The sequence below is a fragment of the Knufia obscura genome (genome assembly GCF_036327395.1).
Source record: "Knufia obscura strain CCFEE 5817 isolate CBS 148926 chromosome Unknown scaffold_6, whole genome shotgun sequence".
Classification (NCBI taxonomy): Eukaryota; Fungi; Ascomycota; class Eurotiomycetes; order Chaetothyriales; family Trichomeriaceae; genus Knufia; species Knufia obscura.
Genome location: NW_027042692.1, coordinates 1,344,590 through 1,372,343, shown reverse-complemented (window position 1 = coordinate 1,372,343; position 27,754 = coordinate 1,344,590). Strand labels below are relative to the sequence as shown.

Sequence of the window (27,754 nt, the reverse complement as noted above, 5' to 3'; positions counted from 1 at the left end):
CCATCGGGTCTTGACTCGATGCCCACATGGACTCTAGCGTCGAGGGTGTGTTCGAGGATTTGTACGACAGTGGTTGCGCTAATTTGGATTTGTAGTTGAGTGCCGATGAGGTATGCCGGCATTTGTAGTTGTATATCTGGAGTTTGTTAGTTGAGATGACAAAGGAGGACCGTCGAGAACATACGCTGCATTCCTTACACCTTCCACCTACTGTGTCGCAGCGGCCGCGACAGCCTCTTGGGAAGTTGCTGCAGGAGAACATGGTTGCGTGTTATATGTGGCGTGATATTCACAAAATAGGGTCTTGAGGCTCTGCTGGGTTGTTGGTAGAGCGTTGTGCTTGGACCGATAGCGAGTGGTCAATGCGATGTTGTCGCTATGCTGATCTGGTGCTGGTGGCTTGCAGAACAAAGAAGTGTCCTGTTGGCTGAGGCTAAAAGTGTTGTTTGATGATCGGATTCGGAAGCAGTATTGACAGCAGATCTCGATTGAGGTGTTTGAAGTCACTATTGTCTCTCTTGGGTTGTGGGCGATCAAGTGGTTTTGTTCAGAGAAACTGAGGCGCTTTCGTGATGATGCGGCTTTCAAGAAACCGGTCTACAGTAGTATGAGATATGCAATGTGATATCAGTGGTGTTTGGGTGACGTCGTTATGGCTGTTGATGGAAGGCCGCGGTTGGTCGCAATCGCCGGAAAGTGTCCAAGCCGTTATTTTTGGCGTCGTATCGATTGCTCCAAGATTCTAGTCGCAGCACTAGGGCAGGGAGGTGGAAGTCGATGCGCAGCGGTGACTTCTCTGAGAAAGTTGACTGACGATGAGGCTCAAGCCCCTTCTGGTCTGTGTAAAAGTTTACGAGGAAGAGAACAGAAGGGAGGAGAGGAGATACGTTTGAAATATGTCCTCGTCTTCGGATTTGGACAGAGCGTACCTGGGCCGAGCTGACTGAAGCAGACGGATCTGTGCTCAAACTGACTAGTGATTAATCAGGTCGATGGGGCACGGTGCACCTCCTACCCAGTGCTAGCTAACTAAGCTTTCAGCCTATTCGATTATGCTTGCTGCCTGACGGGGCGCTGTATCAAAATTGCGCGTTCCTGCACTCCCTAGTCATGCTCATAACTGCTCTGGGTCATCCTTGCGATTCTGTTGGAGGCCCTGGACCTCCTTGTATGCGCGAGTTATGCTTAGCCTGAGGACAAAGCATTCGGTAGATCAGGACGCGCCATCCTGGTTCGTGATCATAGCGAACTGCACTGATCCGGCACGCCGAAAGTGACTGCTTTGGAATCGAGAAACGGCCTCAAAGCTTGATCCTGAGCGTTGGTAGGCTAAAGTGTAACAACAGCATAATGAATGCCTGGCAGGAAGGGGCTTAGAAGCCAAAAGAGAGTTTACTGCCTTGTCGTCTCGTATTGGCAGGCACTTTTGGTTTGGTGACTTGCACGATGCTGGCCTTAGGTAGAGTAGCAGCGGATCTGCGCATCGCCTAGCGATGCAACCAAGCCACGGACCACGCCGCAAGTATTTTGCGGTGGAATAGGACACGTTCATTGGGGAATCTCAGGATTTAGAACATGTACCACAAGTCAGATCTACTGGGATGTGACTACTGTGTTGCAGCAGCGAACATGTCCCTAGTGAATGTAGTGACCAGTCGATATCAGTCCATTGACGATGTGGTGGTGAAGAAACATGGAAAAGGGAGTTTCCCCGATATGCAGTTTCCGATCTCGATGGCGAAGGTGAACGTTACCACGAGCTTGGCCAATAGCGTTGTCGATCCTGTAGAAGCCGATCGCTGGCGGCTGTTCCGAGTCATTAGAGTTTCGTCCAATATTCTTTGCTGACTATGTTGAAGAATGTTCGGCCAGGATCATCAGTCCAGGAAGCGTCGGGGTCCCAATTGAGATAAGGTGTGAAACTGCTGTTGTGCTCAGTATCTCGTCGCTGGAAGCAATACTTGACGAGTTTGAATAATGGTGTTGCTGAAGCAGTGACCACTTTTACGAGCAGAGATGGACCTGGCATCTGCCCTCCACATCTTTCTTTAGTCAGCTCCATCGTGTTGCATCTTCGTCGTGGGCTTGACCCGAAGTTCCACCTTTTCCAGAAGAAATGTTACCTAATCTTTGCTGGTTTCTGCTTCTGATCACCTGAGCCATCAGGTTCTCACCGTGCATGAACCTTATATGAGTCAGGAGCTGGTTTGGAACAGGAATTCAGATTCCGATGTGCAGTGCTCCCGATGCATCGTGAGCCGCGTGGCCCGTGGGCAGCGTTCGCAGCTACCTACCGGTATCGTGATCGCCTGATCTCGCGCATCATGTTGCTCTGTGTGGCATGTCGTTGAGCACTCCGCCGAGCCGCGTGGGCTGCTTTCCACTCGTTACAAATTGCATGGTCCGATCCTTTCTGGCCCCGAAGCCGTACCGGTAGTTGCAATGGTACTCTGCGACAAGAATAGTGTACCAGCAGGATGGTTGTGGCAGTGCTCTCTCAAATATGCTGCGGCGACGGCCCAACCACATCGCGTGCTTCAGGTTCGGAGAACCCACCAGTCTGTTATGCCAGAAACATGTCAGGAGGGTTTCGTGCTACTCATAAAAGGTCACGTTACCGTGCTGCAACTGCACTCAGAACATTACATACCGAACTCCCCAGCCGTGAATTCTGATGTGCAGCCAATACCGACATTTTATAAGCTATACTGGCATTACTGACTATGCCTTGAAAGCTGAGGCTATTGGACATGTGCCCCGATGCTTCTTGTCGCGCGGCTTGGTACGAAGGCGGGCAGGACCAAAACAAGGTGACGCGTACAGCCTAAGTCCCGATATCGATTTCTTAAAGTCAATACAGTCCATCTTCTCCAGATCTGGACCAATCACCATGGGTAGACTCCCTTCTCCCAAACAAACTTGCCCACCTCAGCATCCCGCTTTCCTTCAATAATACCGAGCATTGTCTCTCCTGACACAAGAGGACTTGTCGCATACCCTCCACCGGTCCTAGACATCTCATCCTTGCCTCGCAGGTTCGACACCACAAAACCAGGACACATGGCAAATGTCTTCAGACCTTCTTTGCGATACTTCATGTCTTCCTGGATGGCGTACATGTTCAATGCAGCTTTGCTCATCCGGTAGGAAGGAGAGTAAATGCTGTAGTAGAAGACGCTTGGGTCCTGGGCTTGCACTAGCGAACCCATGCCACTGGAAATGAAGACCGAATACGGGTTCTTCGACTTAAAAAGTAGAGGTCGGAAGGCTTCGGTGACGAGGAAAGGCCCGGTCAAGTTAGTCCTCCAAGTGGCTTCAAAGGTCTCCCTGGTATCGTTTCGAAAGACTGTTATATGTTAGATCTTGTCGGGGAACCAGGTACCGGCAGAATACTTACAGATCGCCGCGTTGTTGACTAGCACATCCAATCGTCCGAATTGCGATTCGACTTCCTTCGCAGCCCTTTTGACGGATTCTGGGTCATCCTGGTCGAGCTGAACTGTGGAAAGAGTGCCTTTGATGCCTTCCATTGCCTTCACTTCCTTCAGCGCTTTCTCGCCGTTCTGTGGGTTTCTGCTCGCCATGATCACATGGTATCCTTCAGACGCCTTTGCTATTACCCCAGTGGCAGCGAAGCCGACACCCGAGTTGGCGCCTGTGATTAGGATGATTTTTGAAGGAGTCGACATGTTGGTAGTTGCTACAGCTGAACTGTCCTGACTGTGGTTGCGGCTCGCTGTGGTTGGTGCTTCGTCTGGTATTTGCTGCTGGAGGGGTTTTAGATGTGCCAGTGATGTGCTGTGGTTGACCTTTTTTGGGGAACTGCTACTGCGAATATATACTTTACAGTCAGAAAGCCGACTTAGCAAGTGCGCTTTGCTAGAAAGACATTTGTAAGCTGCTCACTGTGTCGTTAGTGGTCGCAAGACGGTGTTGTGTTGCTTGGCGAAGCGGTGGACGACCAAACTGCAACATGTTCGGCAATTAGCCGAAGGTCTACGGAGTATACCCACCATTTCGTTAGGCACTCATCACACCCAGACTCTACGCGTCGTCGCCCCTAGAATCTATGCTTTGGGTCCTGCGCCAGCCTAATGAGGACACCCGATTTCATACTGCAGTTTGCTTGTCCACCGCCTCGCTTGGGCACAAGTACAGGAGTAAGTCCGGTAAGGTGACCCCCATCTAAGAGGATAAATCGACCAATGCTTTGGCATTGAGTCGGGGTCGGCAGGACTAAATCGCCGCAGATGCCAAGCCCCTCGCATGGGTTACCATATCAGGCAATTCTCAGGACATAGGCCCGGAGATCCATATGCTGCCAACAACAATGAGGAAGGTACTCAGAAGCAATGCGTTTCCTTCCCATGTCAAGCCAAGGTATGCTGCTACACCCACGACGATCTCTTTCTGTCTGGCAGCTTTTCTCCTTGATTTGAAATGCTGGTCAATTGGGCCCGGGGCTTGCCTTGCAAGCTCGGAGTCAGGAGGAAACCGCTTTAACGGTATCGAGACTGAAAGCGCTACTGGACGGTGATCTGATGTTCGAAATAGAGGTAAAGCTGAGTACTTTCCTGCCTTGACTTGTGTCGCTGAGTAGAGGATACGGTCGCACCAGCTTGGCCATCTATGTTGTGCCCATGTCCACTCTTCCATATCTTGGTCGGTCAAGACTGGGTGATCCTTGTTGAGGCGGTATTTGTATGTCGGTGGGAAGTCGATCCGCTGTTCGGTCAAGCCGTGCAAAGTTTTGCCTTGTTGTAACTGCTGTGTCAATTGGTCCTTCTCGAGCAAATGCGAATAGTGCAGAGCGTCCTTAACGTTCTTTCTCGGCTGCGGAAAGATTTCGGAGTCTTCTCTGCCTGGTGTTGTGAGCGCGGTGCGGTAATTGAGATCTCCGGCGAAGAACAAGTATGTATCATTCGAGTACATGACATTTGTCGTTGCTTGGCCATTGTCCGTCTGAATTGTTTCTCCTGCGAGCAACGGCACATTTTCGACCGTCTGTTGGTCTTTCCGCCATTCTCGAGCGTCTTCAGAAGTAAATACCATCCGGCTCACGATATCAACATAGTCCTGGTTTCGACGCTCGATCTCTTCTTCGAAGGGTGCCAAGTGAGCGCTGACAAAAGTGGTGTACACCAAACCTTCTACGTCTGAGCTCTTCCACCCAAGACGAGCACCAATCGCACCTTTGTTACCCATCTCTGACAGCCCGACACCAACCTCGGCCACATTCAAGGTCTGAATCTCGTCTACCAGATCGTCTCTGACGAACAGCATAATGCCGGTAAGTCCCACGTGTCGCGAGAGTACATTGAAGTACTTGAAACTGTCATCGTCCCCTCCAGCCGACTGGTTCTGCGTTGCGACTTGAACGGCCTGACGAAAGCGGTCGAAATAAGGCCTCACGAAATGCTTGCCGAGGAACGCATAGCTCAAAGGAGCGATCTCCTGCAAGTTCAGTACCACAACATCGGGAAGTGCTCTGGTAAATGTAGGATCCTCCCAGCCGTCGAATAGGTGACTACCAAATGCATCTGGCTCGATCAAGATGCGGCCACAGTTGAAGGTGACGATATACAGCTTCAGGTCGACCATGTTTACAGAAGCCAGAGGGCCTCTGGTGCGCGGAACAGACGGTACTAGCTATGTGGCTGTCGTTAATGCATCATTAACGCATGGCCAGTAACAAGGGTCAACGAGCATCTCGAGAAGTTCGACGTCAGGCAGGTCATGATTCTTGGCGACCACCTCTACAGCTCGGGTGGCCCGTTTCTGCCAAATGCGCAGTCTTGACTCCTGAACTTCTTTCATTCAATACAACATTGCAACGATACAGCGATTACAAGATTCGATAATTCTGACGAGAAATGGTGAGGGCACTCCTCCGAGCGGAACGGATTCTTCATGGGAGACATTGCCGAAACCGACACGAGTATGGCTGTGCATCTTGGGAGTGCGATGGCATTAGGCATGTGAGAGGTACGTTGCGTTGTGTTCTGCTGGACATCTCGAAAGGGCACCATGTATTATGAGGTTGGGGCCAGCTGCCAGCACGCCATCAACTACATTACATGACTAGGTGACAGCTGTCGTTTCTCATCGCACCTACCTGACTCTTTTCTCGGGGCCATGGTCAGTTAGTCACTGTCAACGTGGCCTTGCAAGAGAATAAGTTGAACACTCTGCCAGGCCAGCAAACGCAGTCGCAGCTGCTGATTCGATGAACGATCGAATTATCTGTCATCTGCTGCGGGTAGTGGCGCCTGCATGAGGCGACGACAGCAGGCAATGCATCCGTTGGAGAAAAGTTGAGGGCAGAGTCATTGACAAGCTGAGCGCTAGGCAGCAGTCGTGAATGTGTTGGTTCTGTAGATAGCTTTGCGACACTTTGCGATATCCTGTCGACACATCTGCGACCAAAAGAGTGCAGCTGGCAGTGAAGATGTTGAAACAATTCAGGGACAGCGCGACTGGAAACGTGGAGTTAGAGGCAAACTAAGGTGCCGCTAACGCTGAAATGAGGCAAGAGTGACCCACTTGACTATGTCCTTCCGAGTCTAAGCTTATGACTGGCAGGCGCATTTCACAGGCTGTCATGGCCTGCGATTGCCCTGGGAAAAATAAATTATTTGATTAAAAGCACCCCTTGACCTTCCTGATTCCTTTCTTTTCTTCCATCAACCACAACCTCTTCTGACCACAACGTCAAGTCAATCAATCCAAAAAAGAATCTAGGGCACTCAGCTACCCTCAATCCCCTCATCAATTCGAATTCCCAAGGCAGCCTCTACGCTACCTGAGTCAATTCTTACAAGTCTCAAGTCAACACTTGTCCTCAGCCACAATGTCTTCTGCCGTCGACAACCTCGCTGATAACCTGCAAAAGGCCAGCATCGATGACCACACTGTAGCTACTGATGCCGCCACGGCCAGTGCTGCTGAGGGTCGTCGACTGTACATTGGGAATCTCGCTTATGCGACCACTGAGGCGGAACTCAAGGAGTTCTTCTCGGGCTACGATGTGTAAGTTTGTCTCGTGACACGATCGTCTACCAATCAATCGTGGTTCCTGGATGGTCTGCTGACTATTTGTGCTACAGTGAATCTACCTCAATCCCTGTCAACCCACGAACAAACCGACCTGTTGGCTACGCCTTCGTCGATCTGCAGAAAGCTGAAGACGCTGACAAGGCCATTGAAAACCTGTCAGGAAAGGATATCCTTGATCGTAAGGTCTCTGTCCAGCTTGCTCGCAAGCCAGAAGAGACTGCGAAGAGCGAAGGTGGTACAGCTGAGCGAAAGCGATCTACAGGTCGAGGCCGAGGTGGCCGAGGCCGTGGTCGTGGTGGTCGTGCCGCTGGTGGTCGAACTGGCAAGGGTGATGCTACTGAGCAAGACGCCACTGCTGCTGAACCCACAGAGGTGCTTCCCTTGACCGACAAGACCAACGAGGCGAACCAACAGGCTGCTGCCACCACTGGCAAGCCACGAGAGCCACGTCAACCCAAGCAGCGAGGTCCACCAGAGGATGGTATTCCTTCCACCACCAAGGTCATGGTCGCCAATCTGCCATACGACCTGACTGAAGAAAAGGTATGTCAAGTTTATTCATATGGCTGGGTTCCGCACTAACAATCGTCCAGCTCAAGGAACTTTTCAACGACTACAAGCCCGTCTCCTCCAAGATTGCCCTCCGACCCATCCCACGATTCATGATCAAGAAGCTCCAGGCCCGAAACGAGCCACGAAAGGGCCGAGGCTTTGGCTTCGTCACCCTCGAGTCCGAGGAACTGCAACAGAAGGCTGTTTCCGAGATGAACGGCAAGCAGATTGAGGGACGAGAGATCGCAGTCAAGGTTGCCATCGATAGCCCAGGCAAGGAAGATGGTACTGAGAACACCGAGAACGGCACAAACGGTACTGAGGCCAACACCGAGGGAGCCGCAGGTGCCACAGAAGAGGTTGCCACTGCCTAAGCAACTCACAGGCATGCAACATGCAATACCACGATATCCTGTTTAGAACCAGATGAGCATGGGCAAATTCTGCTGCAGCTCCTTGAGAACTTTACACTTCTCGAGCTTTTTGGGCAACGAAGCAATGCTTCCTGACGGCTAAAATATCGGATGGTTAATAGGTTGATGAAATCAGCCAACGACAACATAGCTAGCCTCCTGCTCAAGGCTGTATCTTCAGTAACATAACCGAACCTATTCGTACTTCACTTCACATGCTTGCTTGGATCTTTTCCGTACTGTTATATGCCATATACTTAACATCTTCGTTGTTAACTTGAACGTTTCGTGTTCACGCCTTTTGTTCTATCTGTAGCTCCGCTCGGTGACGCAGCTGGGCAGAATTGTCGTGCTTCTCAGTCGTCGATTTTATTCTAGATCACCTGAAACCTCAAATACCCTGTGAGCCTTTCATCTCGTACTATGCCGCTCTCTCAAGACTATGTTACGCGGACGCAGGCTGAGGCTCATTTGTTCGGAATCTTCTATTGTATCAACATTCACGTGGCGGATTCATAAGCAGACGGAGCTGCCACACCCATGAACACCAGTCACTACGAGCAGAGACATTGAAGGCACAGCAGACCCAAATGATTGGGCATCTTTGCTTAGCTTGTCTGTTGTGGAAGCAGGGGGGCATCGGTGGTTGCTCTCGCTCACCACAAGGGCGCACATGTGCCTGCCTGTTCCACCACCGAACTGGTTGTTTGTGCCACGATTGCTGCAGAGATGAGACAGCAGGAACGAGCTGATAGCAGGGCAAGAGTGATGCAGTCGAATGCCTGCCAACAATCGACCTTGAAATGGCCTGGGACTTGCGGCTATATGCCCTCATAAAGCAATATGCGTGTCTGTCACACATTTGGTATTCTAAGCCATTCATGCTTGCCCAGCGACTCCCGCCAATCCTCAGAACCAGCTGGACTCAATCGAGACATATCCTTCCTCTGCTCTCAAAACCCGAACTCTATGTTGCAATTGGCTATATTGAGAGACAGCAACGTTGTTTGAAATCAGCATGGACATTCTCGGATCCAACGATGGCGGCAAGCAGGTAAGGATTTTCAAAGCACAAATATTTCCCCGAGCATGCTGTCAACACGAATTTGCAGGAAGTATCACATCGTCTCGACGATACCGACGGCTCTAAAGTCTTCAAGCTACCGCAGTGCCCACAGACCAATTCAAGGCTGGTGTGCTTGCCGGCAGAAATCCGCTTGAAGATTCTACACTTCCTCTTGAAACACGAGGGGCCACTGCGCAGCAGTCGAAATCTAGGCATCGAGCGGCAGAGACAAGCGTTCGGACTTACAGCTCAGATACTCCCGGCGTGTCAGCAAATATACAATGAAGCTTCTGCAGTACTTTATTCGGTCAACGTTCTATGGATTGATTTTCGCATTCACCAAGGAACGAGAACGTCTCCCAACTCTGACACAGCCCAGCTTGACATTCTCAATCTCTCAGTCCGAGTCCCCGTCCCTGTCCGCACCACTGGCCTGCGAGCTGGCGATGGTCGCGTCAATCTCGCACTTCGTTCTTCAGGTCACTATGCAGCGACCATTCCAGCGGCTGTGGATAATCGCGAGCGACTCGTCGCGATTTATCCAGGACTGAAAAATTTTCGCAGATTCCGAGTGTCGGTAGATTGTGGTAGACGTGAAGACAGTCCCTGGGCCCGAGATTGTGCCTGTGTCGCGTCGTATCTCGTGCGCAATCTTTTGTATGGCAAAGATGTTGTCGTCGAGCTGAAGAAGCCCGAAGGGCCGGCTGTGCAGGGATGGGCGTGGCGACTCGAGGAGCGAGATCCAGTCATTGCAAAATTGTCGAGGGCATGGGGGTATCCACGCTGTGAGCCCGTCGCGTTCGACGGAATCACAATTGTGAACAATCCTATTTTCGATGAGCTGATCAAGGGCAACAAGATCGCCTTGGACTTGTTCACGATATGGGCCGATGATAAGACCGAACTGCTTCAGCAAATGCGGCAATACGAGACGACGCGTGGGGACGCTGCATATTGTAGAGGTATCTTGCACCAGCTACGTGAACTTGTGAAAGCTGGCGATACGTACGGGTTTGACAACACGAGCAGATCAGTCCCTGAGGCTATGGCGAAAAGCAGAATAGAGCACGGGGAGGCATGCATTGAAGACTTCGTAAGAGAGACAGGAAGAGGAGCAGATGCCGTCGCCGATTGGGTCTGGAAGGCAGCCGAAGCAATGAAATTCGTTCTAGACGCTCAAACACAGTCTGAAATACTGCCTAATATTGGTGCAGTGCACAGAGAGTGTCGAAGAACGCTCCGGCAACCATGTCCGTGGTGTAGCTGGATGCCTCACCCTATGATTGAATCTGCGACCGACGACGAGACGGCCTATAGCGTTCATGATCGATTGGTTGACAGATTAGCAGAGTTCACAATGCAGGAGCCATCATTTCTGACGGACGCAGATGACGACTTCGACCTTCTCGATGAAGGCTTCGACCCATTCGATGTGGTAGTCATGCAGGCCCAGCTTCGACGCCCTGATATAGCTAGCCGCGCAGAGTCATCGTTTGCGTCGAGGCTTGGTCCGCCTCCTCGACACAGAAGGCGCCACAACTGAGGCAAACTATATTGGAACTCAAAGCAAGGAAGATGAAGCTGGCCTGTCAATGGAGACTCCTGTTAGCTTGCTTGCCGACTCTGGCGCAAAAGCCGTGTGACCAGGCCTTCACCCGTTCGTCAGCAAGCAGTAGGTGCATCGACATCGTCTTGAGGTCTTGTCTGCAGATCAGTACGTTTTGCTGGTCTTGGAAGCAGCGAATCAAGTCTTTCGTGGTGTCCAGAGATGTTCCAGCATGATATCGAGGGGGCAGACTGGAGGTTCGGGTGCCGAGCATAAATGCAGAACCAGCCAGGCTGACTTTTCAGATGGGAAAAAGATTGGCTGCTTGCGAAAGTGAAGCGAGCATGCCGCGGCAAGTTTGGCCCTCAGCTGTGAGCTGACAGTGAAAGCTCTGCTGACTTCAGCAACAGCTAACGGTAGGGACAGCGAACGCTGCAACACTTTCACAAATCAACTTCTTGCCCTTTGCACACGTCTGCGCCTCGATTACTTTTGTAGCCAGTCCTCCTCTCATGGTCAAAGACATCCAGCCTCGACTAGACACTATTTCCCAAATTCTTTGACAGCTACAGCAACAAAGCAGTAGCATGGCGACCACTGACCATCTCAAGGTACGGCGTTCATGTTGTAATAGCCTGAATTATGCTACAGGTGAGCTGACAATAGTTGGCAGAGATCGACAGCCAGTCCAGCAATCAATGACAGCTTCACGCTCAGTTGTGACCCACAGGCCGGTTCGATACTGATGCATTTGGCGCCAGAGATTCGATCCATGATCTTCAAGCGTCTTCTGAAAAGTGATGCACCACTCTGGACCAAGCGTACACTAGGGGAGGAGAAGTACACAGACAACACACAACTCAGCGCACAAATCTTACGGACCTGCCAGCAAATCTACCACGAAGGCTCGCTAATCCTTTACAATGAGAACATTCTGTCCATTGCGGTCCAGTACTGGCTCAGGAACTTCGAGCAACGCCCTTGCCTTAACATACTCGACATAGACATACACATGCCTAGGTACCTCGGCGAGATGCGTACATCAGACTGCGATCTGTTGCGCTTTGCCCAAGAGAAAATCACCTGCGCCAGTTCTGAGGACCCCGAAGAAAGCACAGCTTGTGGTTGCGGCCAAGGTTATCCATTGGAGTCGCCTACAAGACTTCTAATGACTCCCTGGAACCACGGTTGCGGAGTTCAAGCTCCATACCTTATCAGTATCTATCCTGTAATCAGGAGATTCAGCAATTTCAGACTCACAATTGATTGTGATCTCGCTAGTGGCTACGACACTGATCGTGTCTTCAACGCATGTTACATGCTTCGTGCGCTCTTTCTCGAGAAACATGTCACGGTACACTTCAACGTCATACCTTACGAACACACCATTGAGAAGTTGGACGACGCTCCGATGAACAAGTGGCTTCAGAAATGTCAGTCACTGCGGTGCCGATCTATCTCGTTCGAAGGTGGCGCTGAGGTCGAGACAGAGAGCACGATCATGACGATCACTGGCGATGAGCCTGCAAACGACACGTTCGAGCAATGGTCATGTTCAAAGACAATCTACTCGACAGTCTTCCCGAATCCTTGAGAGATGAATACAGATGGGAGATACACACGCTCGACGATATCGCCACTACCCACGACAGAGACACCTTTGAGGATATCAAGACAAAGGCTATCAAAGACGCCACGCAGGCAATCGATGTATATGCGGAGAGCGTCAAGGAACACATCATGGCCGAAGCTCACGAGGCAGTGGAACAGATGGACAAAGACCTGCAGAAGTCCAAGAAGCAGATTGAAGATGCTTTGAAGACGAGCATGGGCACATCTGTCTGCGAGGATGGCTGAACCGACTGATAGCTTATTAACGCGGTCCACGCGCTCCATACGATTCGTGAGCAAAGTTCAAAAGGATAGCTCTGCACGCGCAACACGCGCCGCAACGACAGTGAATTGAGCAAGAATACGAAGCAAGAGAAAAATTACATCGACTCTACTCTCAAGTTCTCGACTTGGCAGGTGTGGGATAGAGAAGTTGCGAACTTGAGTTACTCGCACCCCAGATGCTCTACAACTTAATTGGAACTCTTTCTCACGCCAGATTGCAAGATAAGCTAAACCCACATATCCTCCATCACCCTTGTCCTGGGGGTCGTATCGACTCTTCGTCCGTCCACGCATCACCCTTCATGCTCCCCTCCGCACACATCGTGCATAGCCATGCCTCCTTTGGGCGTCGTAGCTTCTTAGCACTGAGCCTGACAGCAACTGCCTCACACACAAATTGTCTGAAACCTTGTAAAGCCATGGCCAACCTGCATGGTCTCAGCGTTCCTAAATCACCCTGTGACATAACTGCCTACCTCAACTATGTGTTAATCCTGCTCAGCATCAGCATGACTTCCATAGCTTTATCGACCGATTGCCACGGAGCTCGCACTTGTGCCTCCCATCAACCATATCCCGATGCCTTTGATGTGCCACAAGTTGTATTATACCATTCCTCGGACCTTTGTCACGTGCAGTGCGTAAGAGAGTAAGAACCACCACCATCGCTTCCAATTCTTGTCAAATGCGCGATTGCGGCAGGTGTATCCTCCACGAATCATGCTTTTCGGTCTTCAATCGACAGGATCACGCCTTCCTCATGCTCTTGTCATGGTGGCTCCTTCTTTTCCCACTGATTGCTCGGTCGTGCCTGCTCTAATCGCAAGTCGAGGGGAGTCAGCGGCAGGAGCGATGTTGGCAAATTGATCGCTCTCTCCTGGTGATTGTCCCTCGCTGCTAGATTCGGGAAGTGGCGAAGGATGTAGAGCGACGACCTCGACTTGCAGGAAGGTGTGCAAGGACATGGTTGATCGCATAGTCCGTCAATGGCCTTTCACACCCATATAATGCGTCGCATTGGCTATAAGGGGACTTTCAACCATAACTAGTTGCGAACCTGACTCACTATGAGTATGGTTGATCATTTCTCAGAGCCGCCCATGTATCTCCTCCAGAAACGGGTCAGGAAAGTGATGTGTTTACTGATGAAGGATCGGGCTCAAGTTTCAAAACATACCATTAAGTTTTCGAGCTCTTTGTTTGCTTCCTCGTTGGTAGTAGGCGCAAAATTAATGCATCGACTGTGGTCGTGGTGGTGGTGCCCTAATCCATCCCGATCCCTGCATTCTGCATTGTGTTGCTTTAGGCTCGCTTGTGCTACTGCTCGAATTCGGTATCTACTGTTTCTAGGCCGATAGGCTTTCTTCACTATCCTGGATCGAACCCGTCACACCGACTCACCGAGTAATCTTCAAAGAGAACATCTGCTTCAAAAACTGTGTGCTCAAAAGTGGCGAAAGCGTCAGCAGTAACTCCTTACCTTTCAATTGGTCGAGTTATGATGCCCGAGGCGCAAACTTCTTGTCGGCCTTATTCTGTGAAGCGTTTGCTCGATGGATTGGTATGCATTAGTAGCGATCATTGAGCTCTATACAACGCTAACTCTTTCGGACATTTGATGACCAATCCGTGGTGAAGAAGAGATGTAGTTTTCGAAAGGGATTCTCGGCAAATCAAGGTGATCAGGTCTTGGGGCATCAATCATCTATCTCGACCACATGGGTGGCGAGGAGGTTGTTCTCCAGGAAGTACTAAGGGTTGGGGAACAGAGTAGTATCACGAGGCTCCCTCGTCGGTGAATTGTCTACCAAACTCATATGACAATTGTAGAACGTCGTACTCATCGTGCATATCCATACCTGTCGTGTCAAAAGCCATGTCTTGTACGAAGGGAGGGCGAGCACGAATCTGCTCTCGATTTGGTTGCCACGAAGCAAACCTGTCTGTATCTCCGTCTTCGAAGAGGTCCCGCTGAACATCTAAGGAGCTAGTGTTTTTCCGGCGACCTCTACGACTGACATCGAGCAACGACTGGCAGGCAGCTTCAATGTCTCTCAGCCGCTCTTCTCGATTAGCGTATTTCTGGAAATTCCATTTCTGAGGCCCAGTGCGACGATCCCACGGTCGCTTAGTGGCGTCGAAGCCGTGTCGTTCCTTCATGCGTTTGGCGACTTCTCTTAATGGTAAGTTCTTTTCTATGTAATAATGGTAGAATGGCTGCTTGACACGCTCCCATTCCTCGTCTGTGTGGAATCGGGGGTGCGCCGGCATGGCACGACTCGTTGTGGGCGGCTGAGGAGCGGTTGAATGGCTAGCAGTCGAAGGAGGTCGTGAAGGGGTGATCAACAGGTCAACGTTCTGCAAACCACGAACATCGTGGGGAGTAGTCGTGGAGCGATTCCTCGTGCGCTTAAAGTCCAGAAAACGCCCGGCACTACTTTGTAGAGACCTTCGTCGTCCATTGCACGGCTGCCCCTCATTCCCGACCCACGACAGTGGCGTGACGGCCGCTTCAGTACTGTACCTCAGGGTATCACAGTCACGGAAATATCTCTCGCAGGTCGTGCTGTAGCAAAACATTAGTGTAGGCGGTCAGAGATGCTCTGCTGCTTACCAGAAGAACTCCCCACTCTCCGACACGACCAATGCTGATTCGCAAGTAGGACACTTCGCAACATCCGTCCTTAAATAAACAGCCATCACAATCTTAGACCCAGGCTTGAGGAACCCTATGGTTGACCATTCGCTTTCCTGCACGACGTATCCGCGCCTCGACCCCTTCAGCAGATAGAAATGACCTGTCTCAACGTAAAGCTCGCCAGCTGTACCCTCGTAATGGGCTCGGAGAAAGCCTTGCAAGATCGAGAAGTGTTCACATGTTGACATGGGTATTGGCCTCAATTTGCGAAAAGCGTCTTCGAAGGTGATGCAATCGCCTGCCAGTCCTGACATCCCTCTCGTGGCACGAGGAGTATAGAGATAGCGGGCTAGACCTATACCGGTAAGCCATGCAAACAGTGGCAGTGTTCGGTCCTGTTGACACCTCGTGAGGACTTTCGCGACTTCTGCCGCAGGTACGTTCCGGTAGGCCAAACATGTACATAGGAACCCACATAGCACTACCAATTGTTGCAGAGGGGTGAGTGTAGCATTGACATTGAGCACGTCGCGCCATGGCGCGTCAATGTCTTCAGCGTTGGTTTGCACAAGAATACCAGCACCACTGGCTACTTGCCGGTCTTCTTCGATATTGGTCAGCGGCTGCTGTCCTCCATAGCAAGTCCTCGGATGTTTGCCTGCGCGCGACTCTTCATGTCCACAACCACGAAACCCCTCGAAAGGTTTTTCTTCTTTTGACTTCCACTGATTGCAGGTGAGTTCAATTCTTCAAACGAGGTGATGTATGCCGTCTCGATATGTATCGTGTTCGCATTGGTGGTATGGCTGTTGCCCTGCTGTACGCATGCGTATCCTGATATCTCCGCGCCGCCAAATCGACGCGAGGACGTGGATGCCATGAACCAGCCTGCTTTGAGATATCAAGGCGGAAGTGCTAGTGCAATTGTGAATCCAGCATCCTTGTGCTGGACAAGGGCCATGCCTAACATCATGCTTGCCATGGTTGGCTCAGAAGCGCAGCCGCAGTTCTCTGGCCTTCTGTAGGACAGCCAAGTCTGATTCGTGATGCAGAAGTTAATTGTAATGCAGGTATCAGAGGTGCTACGTGCGGATAGCGTAGGCGTCACCAATGCTTAGTCAGCTCAAGCACGATGCTTGCGAGGTTCTCTCATCAGATCATGAACTCGAGAGGTCCTCCAAGCAGCGGATTAGGCGAACAGATCAACAAAAGGTATAGCTGGGGTTCGCTCTCGTAGTCACTACTACACAGTCTACATATTCGCATGGCAAGCACGACAGGAGGAAGTTGCGAATGAGCTACGACGCCTCACCCACACCAGGACAAACCCTCATGCACCCCAGCACATCATCGACCTTGACCTTCACATACCCCTGCGCAACATCATCCATCCCAATCCCAACCACAATCTCATCGCCCAGGTATCCCGTACCCAGATCTTCATGGCCACGCTGCCGGTGTATACTCTCATCCTCGCTCTTTCCTCTCCACGCCCATGCGATCGACGGGGTATATGTGAAGTAACTACTTCTATGCCCTTTCTCCTCTACTTCCTCCTTAGCATCGTCACTCTCATCTCGTGGCACAGTTCCATTGGCAGACACATCTCTCTTCGCTGGCTCAATCTTGCCCAGGTCAAAGCCTAGATCCTCCTCCCAACTCCAGGGCCTGGCCCTCTCGTCTCCAAACAGTACAGGCCACGCACTAACACCTAGTGTTCTGAACGGTTTCCTTGCCTCCTAGACGAGGAAGTACCGCTCGTACCGCATGGGTAGTTTCCATGGGTTACTGAATTTGTGGTGGATGATGCTGATGTGGACTACTAGGCCCTCGTTGATGAGGAGCTTTTCGTATGCATCGTGTTTTGTGTTTTTGTGGTCTTTCAGGGCGGCAGAGGCGGCGCTCGAGGATGAGAGGCAGGAGCGTGCGCGGAATTGCTCACGTGTACAAAGGATCAGACGTAGCGAGTTTGAGCCTTGGTGCCAGTGACCTGTGTTGTTCAAAATGTCGTGTTCGTGAGAGTGGTCGGTGAGATTGAAGCAGGAGGGTTCGTGTGGTGATGTGAGGTTTGGTGTTGTGAAGCCGTGCGAGAGGAGCTGGGCTATGGTTCTGCCACCTTTCGTGGATGCGCTTAGTGGTTGATCTGCTGGCGAGGCACTGGCTATGGACTCGGACGTGGTCATCGTCGATGTCGTGTTTGAGTATGACGCTGCTGCAGTCGTTGTCGTTGGACTGAGTTTGATCGGTGTAGCGTCGACAGCTGGCAACGACAACCTTTCGAACGCAGCTGATTTTAGCGCAGGCGAGCCATGAGCGGGTACTACGCTCTGCTCATTGACGCCTTCAAGGTTCTTGTCCTGTGTTGCCTCGGTGTCAACAGCTGGCCCCTCTTCGCCGCCAGCACGTTTCTGCAAGCCTATCACGCGCATGAGATCTTCGACAGCGACCGTCTCGTCCCCGACCGCCGCTGAGGTAGGAAGTGCTCCCCCTAACACCTCCGATGTTGAAGATGCCCGAGCCAACACAACCTCATCACCACCCTCCTCGCCCCTCACAACCCTCCCCATAACATCATACTGCACCCACGCCTCCCCCTCCCGCGGAAAAAACAACACCCAATTCTTCTCAACCTCATTCCTACTCCCCCTCGGATTCCGCGTCGACTCCGTCAACCTCGAATATCCCATCCTCGGGCCAACACCCACACCCACCAAATCCGTCTCCTCACCTTTCCCTTTCCTCTCTTCCATTCCATCCTCCACCTGCCTCTCCTCATCCCTCTTGTCCCTCCCCCTCTTATCCAGCACACCCTCCAACCCCGTCCAAATCCCCCTCAAATCCACCACCCACAACCCCACACACCCATACGCACTCCCACTATTAACCTCAACCAACACCTCACCCCTCCCACTCCAGAAAACCCTCGGATCATGAAACCCCGGTATATCCGGAAACGTACTCCACGCCCCACTGCACCGTCGCGCAGGCGTAGGCGGGATATTGACTCTTTCTGGCTTAGTCACGCAGCGCATACCACCGCTGCTGCCGAGGACCTCGAGATCGTCGTCTGTGCAGATTCGTGTATCCGATGCGGGGTGTGGAGTCGGTGGTGAACAGACATCCGCAAAACAGACGTGGGATTCCTGGTGGGAGCCGGTTGTGACGAGGCGGGAGATAAGGAGGTAGGGGTGGGGTGAGGAGGAGGGGAGTGGGATGAGGGCGGGGTTGAAGTATGCTTTGTTCTTGAAGGAGGTGGTGTCTTCGCCTTCGGCTGAGGGGACCATTGAGATGTTTAGGATTCGGGCTGTCGGGAGGCGGATGTGGTTTGTGTGTGGGTTTGGATTGTGCGTGCATTTTGAGAGGAGGTCGTGGACGTGTGGGTGGATTGGTTGGATGGGATGGGAGTTGTGGTAGGTTGTGGTGAATTGTTCTTCTAGGCCGAGATTGGCGTTGAAGGATGGGTCGAGTTGAATGTCGTATGTGGTTCTTGCGGATGATCGTAATCTGAGGCCGTTGTTGTCGATGGTGGGTGAGATGCTGGTAATACTGACGAGCAGACGGAATACTGTGATGATTGCGAGGAGGAAGAGAGCTGGATAGATGAATTTGCGAGAGGACGGTAGGGTGAGCATTGTTCGTTGCGGCGAACGATGGGTTGGATTGATCGAAGAAGCAGGTGTGATGTCGTTGAAAGTTGAGTGAAAGTAATTTCCGGGAAGTGAAGAAATCAGAAGAGAATCTGAGATACAATCAACTCTCATTCTCCTATCCTCTGGAGGACGCTGGGCAGACTCTCGGTATATCCGCGTCGTGAGAACATCCAAACCTTCGAAAAATGCTCCCAGAAAAGCTCTAGCATGCTACAGTTCTGTAAATCTGTACTGACTCTTCTTGATCACAAGCTTTCTTATACCTTTCCTGTACAGAACACCTCTAGAATGTATTGATGAATAAACTGTTCACTCTTATGTTCATGCCTCATCATCGTCGCTCTTATCGGATACTGCATCACTATCACTCTCCCATCCTTCAGCCTCCAAATCGGAACTCCTTATGCCAAACGACAGCAGGAACCCGATAAATGCGATACCGCCAAACACTCCGAATGCTAGAGCCTCACCTTTCGGCCTCACCTTCGTAGCCACTGTGAACAAACCACCAGCAAAGAACGGTCCGACTGCTCTGCCTGCTGCAGATAGGGTCTGTGCTAATCCATTCAGTGCACCAAGCACATGATGGTTAGGCGCCGAATTCGTGATCTGTCTAGATTAGCATTGCTCTCCCTTCAAGAGACCTCGTACTCACCAACAACAAAGCACTAGTAAGGCCACCCACGGCAGCAACAGTCTTGATCAACAACACAAACCCAATCTCTGTCCACAGCCAGCCCATGCCCGAAGACAGGCTGGGACTGCCCTGACCCTCCTTTTTGTACCCCACAAAAGGCATGAGGAAATATGCCACCACAAACAGACCAAGTCCAGTCCTGTAAGCCCATCTATTGCCCATCCGATCTCTAAGCTTGCCGAACAATCCAACTTGAAACACAATCGTGACCGCACCCGCAAATGCAAGCGACAGTCCAATCTCCTCTGGATCGAGATTTCTGCCCGTCGGTGGATCTGCCTGCGCAAAGACAGGGTAGAGCGAGTTGAACGAGATATTGCTCAGCTGGAAGATGAGGTACGTGATCAGCAACAGAATCGTGTCCCTATTCAATACATCCTTCGTCTTCAACTCATCGCCAGCACCGGGTATAATCTGTGGCAAAGCGCCGTCGCTCTCGTTATCGCTCGCGTGCTCGTCGTCTGAATCGTCCGCATGCCGCCTTGCCTTCTTACTTCCCTTCCTCAAGTACGTCGGCCGCCTCGCCGAACTCGTGAATTGCCACAAATACGCAAACAAACTCTTCACCCGCCTCTTCAGTGGCGGCAAGTCCTGTGCCTCTTCCAAACTCTCCTCCAGCCAGATTGCGCATATCGCAAAGTCCACCACAAGTACCAACGCACTCATCAAATTCGGCAAGAGATACGGATACCGATTCCCCTTCATAACCAGCAGTCCACCCACGATCGGCCCTGTAATTCCACCTATTCCGTATATTACAGGTAGATACGTGAAAGCCTGGCTCTGATTGCTTCGATCCGTAATCTCGCCCAAACACGTACTGACCACGCCCTGATTTCCATTCACGATTCCCATCAGCGCCTGAACCAACACAGCCTGCCACAGCGTCCGACAGAACCCGAACGCAACAAAACACGCAGCCGTGAAGATAGTCCCACACATTATCACCGGCTTCCGCCCGATCCGATCACTCAGCCACCCCCAGAACAACCCCGTAACCATCTGACTCAGCGCAAATGCACTCGCAATAGTGCCCACATAAACACCTACCTGCCCCGGGTTCACCTCAGGAAACGTAGACGCCATCTCAGGCAGATACGGTGATATACTGTTCAGCGCGGTCTGTTCGCACAGAGCTATGATTGCCAGGATCGCCATCTGGCGCTTCGGGAGGGGAGATGAACCGTCGCCATCTTCGGAGTGCAAGTGTGGAGAGGAGAGGTCGTTACTGGAGGAATTGGCGGACTGTTCGGAGAGGGGCTGGCCGCGTGATTTGGGAGGAGAGATGCCGCCGAAGGTTTGGTAGTGGGGGGTTGAGGATTTGCGGCGGAGGAGTGGGTTTTGGTCGGTGGGTTTCATGGTTGGTGTGTGCTATCTGAGGGAGGACATAGTCGGTGTTGTAGGTGTTGGGTAAACTGTAAGGATGTGGTGTGGTTGAGGTTGAGCTGGTGATGTCTCGGGTGTCACAGTAAAAGGTGACAATAGCGGGAGCTTGCTAGAATAGAAAACAGTCACGTGTGTACTCTTCAATACTATTTGCAGGTAGACGGCAGGGAGTGTGTACAGGTGAGGCTCGATAGCAAATTATCTGGCAAACATAATTCGGCAGCTTGAAGCAGGAAACTGCGGCTCATCCTCAAGTTTCTGCTCGCGTGGATCGTGACTGCACGTCGCAGGCTTCGCGCAAGCTGCCCGACCAATCGCGGCAGACGTCATCAACCTTATCTTGATACCGAGGCACTATTCTGTTTTGAGCTTAGCGGAGATATCTGAGACGAACCTCAGCGGAAAGGACCGCTGTAAGTCATGAGCATCGAAGAGACCTATCGATGAATGGATGGAGGAAGAGATGTTGTACCCTGGTTACCAACATCACTCAGCCTAGCATGCACGAGAAGGAACCATTTCGAAGGCGTATTCGTTACTGTTCATGACAACAACCGATCATTCATCTGATGATCTGAGCCTACGCTCTGTCTCTATCATAACTTCGTGGTATCATCCACTCAATACTCATTGCACTCATCTCGTCGTAGTTGCAATTTGCTCGTCATTCTTTCAGCAGCTTAGCTCACCGGGTTGACGCCATGTCTCACCGGCACCTTTGGACCAGCAGCACACCAGAGTTGGTACGCTCCTTGGGGGAATTGATGATCGCAGCGGTCGCTCCAAAAGCAGCCGATGCTCTCAGTATTTGGCGAAACGAGTTGATCGTACCACGTGCTCCACAAGCTGTTGATGAAGCTTGTCCCGTTACCCCAGACCTATAACACGTTACACGTTAGCTAATGTCGTTCATGTAATGAGTGCCGCTTGTTTGCTCACCTCCCAGAAGTGTAGAGCCAAGTCGAACTGTCCGTAGTAGTCGACAGTAGTATCGTCTGTCACCCACCATGCCCAGTTGAATTGAGGAATCTCAGTCGCCTCCTGAGTTATTGGCCATTTGCACCAAGGATCTCCTTGAGCGTTGCTGCCCCCATCCACTGCTTCAGCCTGGGCAAATGCGAACATGGTTGTGTTATACTCGACCTTGTTTGTGACACCATGTTTCTCTCGGAAAGCGTTGACTGAGTTCACAATGGCGTTGTGAAAGTCCGGATCGTCAAATGACGGTGGGGTAGCGCGCTTGCTCAATTGAGCAGAGGGTGCGACAGAGACCACGGGACTGCTGGTAGGAGCTGGAGTTGGCGAAGCTGTAACTTGAGTAGTTGCTTTCGGAGACATGGTGTACCCCGGGTAGAACTCTTCGAGAGGCAGAGTCCTATAAGCTTCGATACGCTCAAGCTCAGCATCCCAATGAGCATCAGCATCGAGAGCAGCTCGCTTCGTCACTTCGGTTCGCTTGGCGGCCGCCGTCTGGGTTTCAAAGGTGATCGTAGCTGGGTTGATAGTCTCGGTCTGGGGTTCGGCAGCGCAGTCAGGGCAATGAACATTGGCACCCCTAACTCAAGTTAGTCTAGCTCTGGTGGACCCCCGTCATATTGAACATACCACTCTTCCCACTTGTTACCACCAGGACTGAGAAGACAGACCATTTGATTATGATCAACGAGGTGCCCCGGGTTCTGCTCCTCGGGCAGGCCGGCGTCAATACAATCAATAGGTGACCAAGCGCAGCCGACCAAAGTGTTGGATTGCCAGACCATCTGAGTGAACTCCCAAGAACCGTAGAAGGGTTGCAATTCATCGTACTCATCCGACTTTGGGTTGTAGTTTTTTCGCAGGTCCCACCAATGGTCGACCGCGAAGTAGGTCGAATTGATGATGTCGACATCTTTGTTGTCTTGTCTGCCAATTCTGAAGATGATTTGACCTGGTGAGGCCCAGTACTAGATTTGTTAAAGAATTATTCGTAATACATTGTATGGGATGCTTACATCATACAGGAGACCACAGTTGTTAGCCTGAATAGCGGCTTGACCAGCTAGCCCATCGTCCCACTTGACTGGTGCTACCGAGGCCAACTGTCGATACTTGGCCATCTTCACGGTGATGACATCGCCGAAGACCGAATTAGCACTAAGGGCTGTGCTGTGCTTTGCGCCAGCTGCACCTTGAAAGTAGACCGTGAGAAGCAGCACTAGGGCTGCGAAGGTGGCGAGCATTGTGGATGGTAGTTGAAGAGTGATTCACAAGTATTCAGATTAGTTGTGGATGGGTGGAAGTAGAGATCCAGGTTCTTTGATACTGGAAAGGATGTAGAGAAAAGAAAGTCGAGGGCGAGAGGAAGAAGGCTGTTAACAAATGTTTCAAGGTTGCTGCAAACAAGACCTGTGACGTCCCAGCATAAGTGACAGTGGAGGTATCACTCGACACTCTCACGTATGTTCTGCGCCTGCCATCGGATAACGCAACAGCGATCAAACACGTTCATCAACTTGATGGGCATATCTACCTTTTGCTGTGAACTATAAGCCAAGCCATGTATCGCCAGTCGTCACACCCACTTGTCACTTCTCAAATCTCTTATGCAATCCATAGCAGGTTGTTTGCCTGAGAGAAGGACATGATAAGTCGTGCACCGTTAGCCACATGGTTCGACTTCGTCCCACCGGATCACTAGCGTTGGTGATGCTTACGAACGCGAGTTATCTCGAAGCGACATTCTCTGAGAGATCGCAACACCCGCATATCGAAGCTCGTCCTCGAGTTAATGCGAAAGAACTTGGAAGCTGAAGTGATTGTGGCAATTCTTCTCTTCATCTCCAGCACCTCACGTCCACTAGCCAAAGGCCGTGCTATCCTACAGCTTCCATGTACTCTTTGAACGACACCGCCTTCCTCTCGACACCTGCTTGAACTTGGAAGGGCGTCTCTGGGCCTCACGGCTCATTGCCACGAGCCAGGAAAGCCGCAGGTTCGGCATACTCGTATGCGCACATTGTGCTTCTTAGGCTTGATATTAGCAGCAAGTTACACGAGGATGATTGAATGAGAGATACATTCTACCGCACGCAGCATGCACAGCTCATCAGTAGGCTTGAATGCGTAGCGAAGGTGAGACAGATTGGCGTCGACGAGCGACAAGCGAGGACGCGGTCGTGCGCGGTGAGAACACTACGGTAGTCACGATCGACCAACTATGAAAAGACTGGATTGCGCTTGCCTATTCGCAAGTCTGCTACCAGATATGCCACAAAAAATCACATAACATTCATCATTAAGGTACCAAAAACAATTCGCTTATGCTATTCATCGCTGCGCTTCCTCGTCATCGTTAATCCCATCATAGAACCACCTAATTGCTGATTCTTACTTCGTTTTCGTATCTTCATTCCTCATTTAGGGTCCAGCCCTAGATCCATCCTCCCCTTCCTTTAACCGTCTTCGCCTTCGGCGGCTTAGCCAACTGCACATGGTTGACCTTCTGCCTGTTAGCATCGACAACATTCGCCTTGATATTATTCGCAGCATAGTTCGCACCAGCCACAACGGCCTGCTTGCCGACCTCTTTCCCCTTCTGCATTGCGTACTCTTTCAGCTGTTGCTTGTTGTGAATATCAACATGCGGTGGAATAAAGCCTCGTGAGGTACCAAGATCGAGCTTCCTCGAGTTGGAGCGCGTAGGTGGTGTAAGCGGGATGTTCTGAAAGGTGTCTTGCGCATGTTTGTTGTGCGAGATAGGACTGGGTTTTTGGCGCTGGCTTTGATAGCCACGAAGGATAGTGCCCGTAACTGAGGAGGAGCCATTCATATTTGTGACGCTGAGGGGACTGATAGGATCGGAGTTGTGGTCGAGCCGGTCGACTGTGTTCCAGGATGAGATTGAGCCCGCGGTAAGTGGACTGACCGGTCCTTCATAGCTGCCCTTTTTGGTCTTGTGAGGCATGGCAGGCATAGGAGGCGTCTTCTGCGTAAGCTCGATTTGATCCTCTGCGTATTGCTGTGGACCCATGGAGAAAGGGCGAGAAAGACGCTGCCATGCGTTCTTGAGTGATGGCTTTCGTGCCGATGGCTCTTTGTAGGCTTGTTGAATATTGTAAGGTAGGACTGGTGTCCGGGGCGGTCGTTGGGGTTTGGACTGTGCAGGTCTTGTTGTGGTAGTCCGGAATACTGTTCGTCCATTCGGTCCCTGCATCCTCTGTATTTCTAGTGATGCCTGCATCATCTGTGTGTGTACCTTTGCTGCATAACGCTGCCGGCTTGCGCGTGCTCTCTTGCTTGTGGCTGAGATCAACACAGCGACGCTGGTTGCCACGGGTATGGCCAGAAGCACGATGGCCAGAATCGTGAATGTTGAAACCATTTTTACAGTGAATTCTTGCTCTGCGTTCCTGTAGGGCATATGGTGGACATGTGCCGTGGATGTGGGGTGAACGAAATTTGTATGTCTTTTGGAAGTGCTATTGTTACAGTGAAGGGTGGGCAGTGAAACTCACTTGTACAGATTCGTCGAGATAAAATAAGCACTTACAGGTTCATTCTTTGTGGTCGAATCAAGTCTAAAGTGTGGGCAAGGCAAAGGATATTGAGATTGTGCCAGGAATATACCATCTTTCTCATTGTTTGTGCTTCGAGACATTGTTGTGCCACTGCTCAACTTATTGTTTGGACCATTGTCTCAGAAGGTTATGGACAGGATTGCATCTCGAACTCCTTGGGGAGGGCACCAAAATGTCTGCGGAGTAGTCAAAGCCCTGCTCCTGATAGAGACGAGGACTTCTGATTATCGCTGGATGGTCCACGAAAAGGTCTCTAGGACGAAGCTTCGGCGCAAAATCCACAGCCAGTAATCCATTGCAGAGTCGGCTACTCGATATCCACGAGTAATGTGCGCATCTCTGCTCATGAATGCTCTCGCATGTTCTCAGATTAGCTCTCTGGTTTGCATAGTCCGCAGCATCGAAACTACCGTCTTCTCCGAAGAGACGTTCTGATGGCAGTTGAGCGCTGACAATCAACTTTGGCTTTTGAATTGTTTCATCGTCACAGAACATCTTGTGTAGAGCGTGACCGAAAGCAGGTACTCTGCCGGCTCGGCGAAGCATCATCGAGTCCAGAACCATTGGCCAGACGCACACAATGTAAACATTGTGATCCTCTTCTCAACCTGGTTGCGCAGGTATAATCTGCCGTGGGTATCGACCGTGGTACTTGCTCGTAGCTTGAGATCCTGCTTCGCCAAGCATCGTTAAATCGACGATTCGAGGCGTATGCTGAGGGTTCGGTGTCTGAACCGGACAGGCGTTCTCGAAGTCTGAACCCAAGTTCGCGTTCCGCAAAGCATCGCTCTGAGGAAAAAGGGTGGTCGGATGGAGCAATGGGCTCAGATTGAAAACTACAAAAACTGATTGCAGCATGAGCGCTGCTAAGTAGGAAAACTACACCAGTCAGCGGCTATCAAGGGGGAACAGAGTTCCTGCCGAGATGACCAGCTTGGCCTGAGGGTACTCTTTCACTGCCCGCAGCTGATTGCTTCTGTATTGTGCTTTTTGTCATCATAGCCTGCCCATATTTGACCTTCTCTCCCAATTCGCGATCCTGATTCAGCGGGTGCTGCTAGACAAACATTCGCATCTCGCGAAATGTGTCACAGTAAAGCGAAGCTGGCGATACAGGGACAGAGCCACGTTTCAGCAAGCTCAAAATCCCACGTCGAACAAAGGAATGAACAATCGGTCTCGGATCGACCTTCAAGCACGGTCCTTCGATTTCCGTTCTTGTGTCTTCTTTGTGAACCGCAACCCCTCCATCAGCCCGCAGCAACCCAGTAGCCGCCGGTCCAGATCAGAATTTTGGTCCTTGGTTGGGCGCAGCGTGCATGCTGTTGCACTGCAGGCCGCCGGTGAGGTTGGGTTCGCAATCAGATGATCTAGCTCGATTTGTGAAGATGTGTTTTCGGCATCGGGGGCTGGATGGTGTCACTATAGCTTCAGTTCAGCACACATCACATCAACCTCTGAATTGGACAGCTTCACCCTCGACCTTGCTTGGGTCGAAGAGTGATGGTGTCCATTGCCGCGTTGCTTCTGGCCTGCAGCGCGACTGGCGGTGGATCTTAATCTCCAAATCCATGTTCGGTGCGGCAGCGCGAGTCCTTGGGCAAAATTCGCTGCACTGATATGCTCCCATGCTCGCCGTATGATTAGCAGCAGATCGGGCGGCCTGGGCGGTCTTTCGCGCAGCGGCTTTGGCCTTCCGTAGTCACTGTAGCTCTTCTCCCCTCGTCCACATTGAAGCTCAATGTTCTCGACGAGTTCATCACAAGCTCTTGATTCACGAAGTCTGCAAGTGCGAACGTTCACTCATCATTCTGTTTACCAATGATTCGCGTGGCATTGTGGACCGGTCCGTTTTCAAGTTATTCGCAGTAGCCCTTATGCAACCACAAAGTAGCATGTCTACATGGCCAGGGTATTGATTGCCTTCATTTTGCTAGATGGTCAGAATGTACAAGGCATGATATATCTCGTAGCTGACCAATGCCCAGAAGACCATACACTAATGAACGTAACAGCTGATTTCGTCATGGCAAGGACCATATGTTGAGATTGGAAACCGGGAAAGCTCAACCATCATGGGTTGCACTTGACTCGATTTCCGATGAAGCACTACAGAAGCACCGGACGATACTGAGTGCCAGCTACAAAAGGTGGTTCTGTGCTGCTATATGCTTGTTCCTGCTCAGCCAACGACGTGTGTCGACTGCTGACATACCAGAGAACCAGATAACTAGTTATGGAAATTTACTTCACAATCACGCGCGTTTCAGCAGAGGTCGTCCCAACTGCATTGTGACT

General features: G+C 51.3%; 9 protein-coding genes across 9 annotated transcripts; 3 read left to right on the top strand and 6 right to left on the bottom strand.

The window, feature by feature from the left end:
* Nucleotides 1-2,885: 2,885 nt before the first annotated feature.
* PMZ80_005996 (uncharacterized protein) lies at nt 2,886-3,689 on the bottom strand (the record flags this gene model as incomplete). The annotated part of the gene is made up of 2 exons (XM_064874411.1): nt 2,886-3,346; nt 3,398-3,689. 2 exons carry the CDS (start codon nt 3,687-3,689, stop codon nt 2,886-2,888), a joined length of 753 nt encoding a protein of 250 aa, XP_064730133.1.
* A 601-nt stretch (nt 3,690-4,290) lies between these two features.
* Nucleotides 4,291-5,601, bottom strand: PMZ80_005995 (uncharacterized protein; the record flags this gene model as incomplete). The annotated part of the gene is made up of 1 exon (XM_064874410.1): nt 4,291-5,601. One exon carries the CDS (start codon nt 5,599-5,601, stop codon nt 4,291-4,293), a length of 1,311 nt encoding a protein of 436 aa, XP_064730132.1.
* A 1,249-nt stretch (nt 5,602-6,850) lies between these two features.
* On the top strand, nt 6,851-7,982 carry PMZ80_005994 (uncharacterized protein; the record flags this gene model as incomplete). The annotated part of the gene is made up of 3 exons (XM_064874409.1): nt 6,851-7,029; nt 7,107-7,599; nt 7,650-7,982. The coding sequence occupies 3 exons, from the start codon at nt 6,851-6,853 to the stop codon at nt 7,980-7,982; spliced, it is 1,005 nt and encodes a 334-aa protein (XP_064730131.1).
* Nucleotides 7,983-9,039: 1,057 nt separating this feature from the next.
* PMZ80_005993 (uncharacterized protein) lies at nt 9,040-10,630 on the top strand (the record flags this gene model as incomplete). The annotated part of the gene is made up of 2 exons (XM_064874408.1): nt 9,040-9,075; nt 9,134-10,630. The coding sequence occupies 2 exons, from the start codon at nt 9,040-9,042 to the stop codon at nt 10,628-10,630; spliced, it is 1,533 nt and encodes a 510-aa protein (XP_064730130.1).
* A 590-nt stretch (nt 10,631-11,220) lies between these two features.
* Nucleotides 11,221-12,490, top strand: PMZ80_005992 (uncharacterized protein; the record flags this gene model as incomplete). Its single annotated transcript, XM_064874407.1, has 3 exons — nt 11,221-11,244; nt 11,307-12,070; nt 12,211-12,490. 3 exons carry the CDS (start codon nt 11,221-11,223, stop codon nt 12,488-12,490), a joined length of 1,068 nt encoding a protein of 355 aa, XP_064730129.1.
* A 1,815-nt stretch (nt 12,491-14,305) lies between these two features.
* PMZ80_005991 (uncharacterized protein) lies at nt 14,306-18,799 on the bottom strand (the record flags this gene model as incomplete). Its single annotated transcript, XM_064874406.1, has 4 exons — nt 14,306-15,095; nt 15,144-15,793; nt 16,496-16,886; nt 16,932-18,799. The coding sequence occupies 4 exons, from the start codon at nt 18,797-18,799 to the stop codon at nt 14,306-14,308; spliced, it is 3,699 nt and encodes a 1,232-aa protein (XP_064730128.1).
* A 339-nt stretch (nt 18,800-19,138) lies between these two features.
* PMZ80_005990 (uncharacterized protein) lies at nt 19,139-20,873 on the bottom strand (the record flags this gene model as incomplete). The annotated part of the gene is made up of 2 exons (XM_064874405.1): nt 19,139-19,426; nt 19,473-20,873. 2 exons carry the CDS (start codon nt 20,871-20,873, stop codon nt 19,139-19,141), a joined length of 1,689 nt encoding a protein of 562 aa, XP_064730127.1.
* Nucleotides 20,874-21,809: 936 nt separating this feature from the next.
* Nucleotides 21,810-23,119, bottom strand: PMZ80_005989 (uncharacterized protein; the record flags this gene model as incomplete). Its single annotated transcript, XM_064874404.1, has 3 exons — nt 21,810-22,455; nt 22,506-22,843; nt 22,892-23,119. 3 exons carry the CDS (start codon nt 23,117-23,119, stop codon nt 21,810-21,812), a joined length of 1,212 nt encoding a protein of 403 aa, XP_064730126.1.
* Nucleotides 23,120-24,309: 1,190 nt separating this feature from the next.
* On the bottom strand, nt 24,310-25,260 carry PMZ80_005988 (uncharacterized protein; the record flags this gene model as incomplete). The annotated part of the gene is made up of 1 exon (XM_064874403.1): nt 24,310-25,260. One exon carries the CDS (start codon nt 25,258-25,260, stop codon nt 24,310-24,312), a length of 951 nt encoding a protein of 316 aa, XP_064730125.1.
* Nucleotides 25,261-27,754: the final 2,494 nt, after the last annotated feature.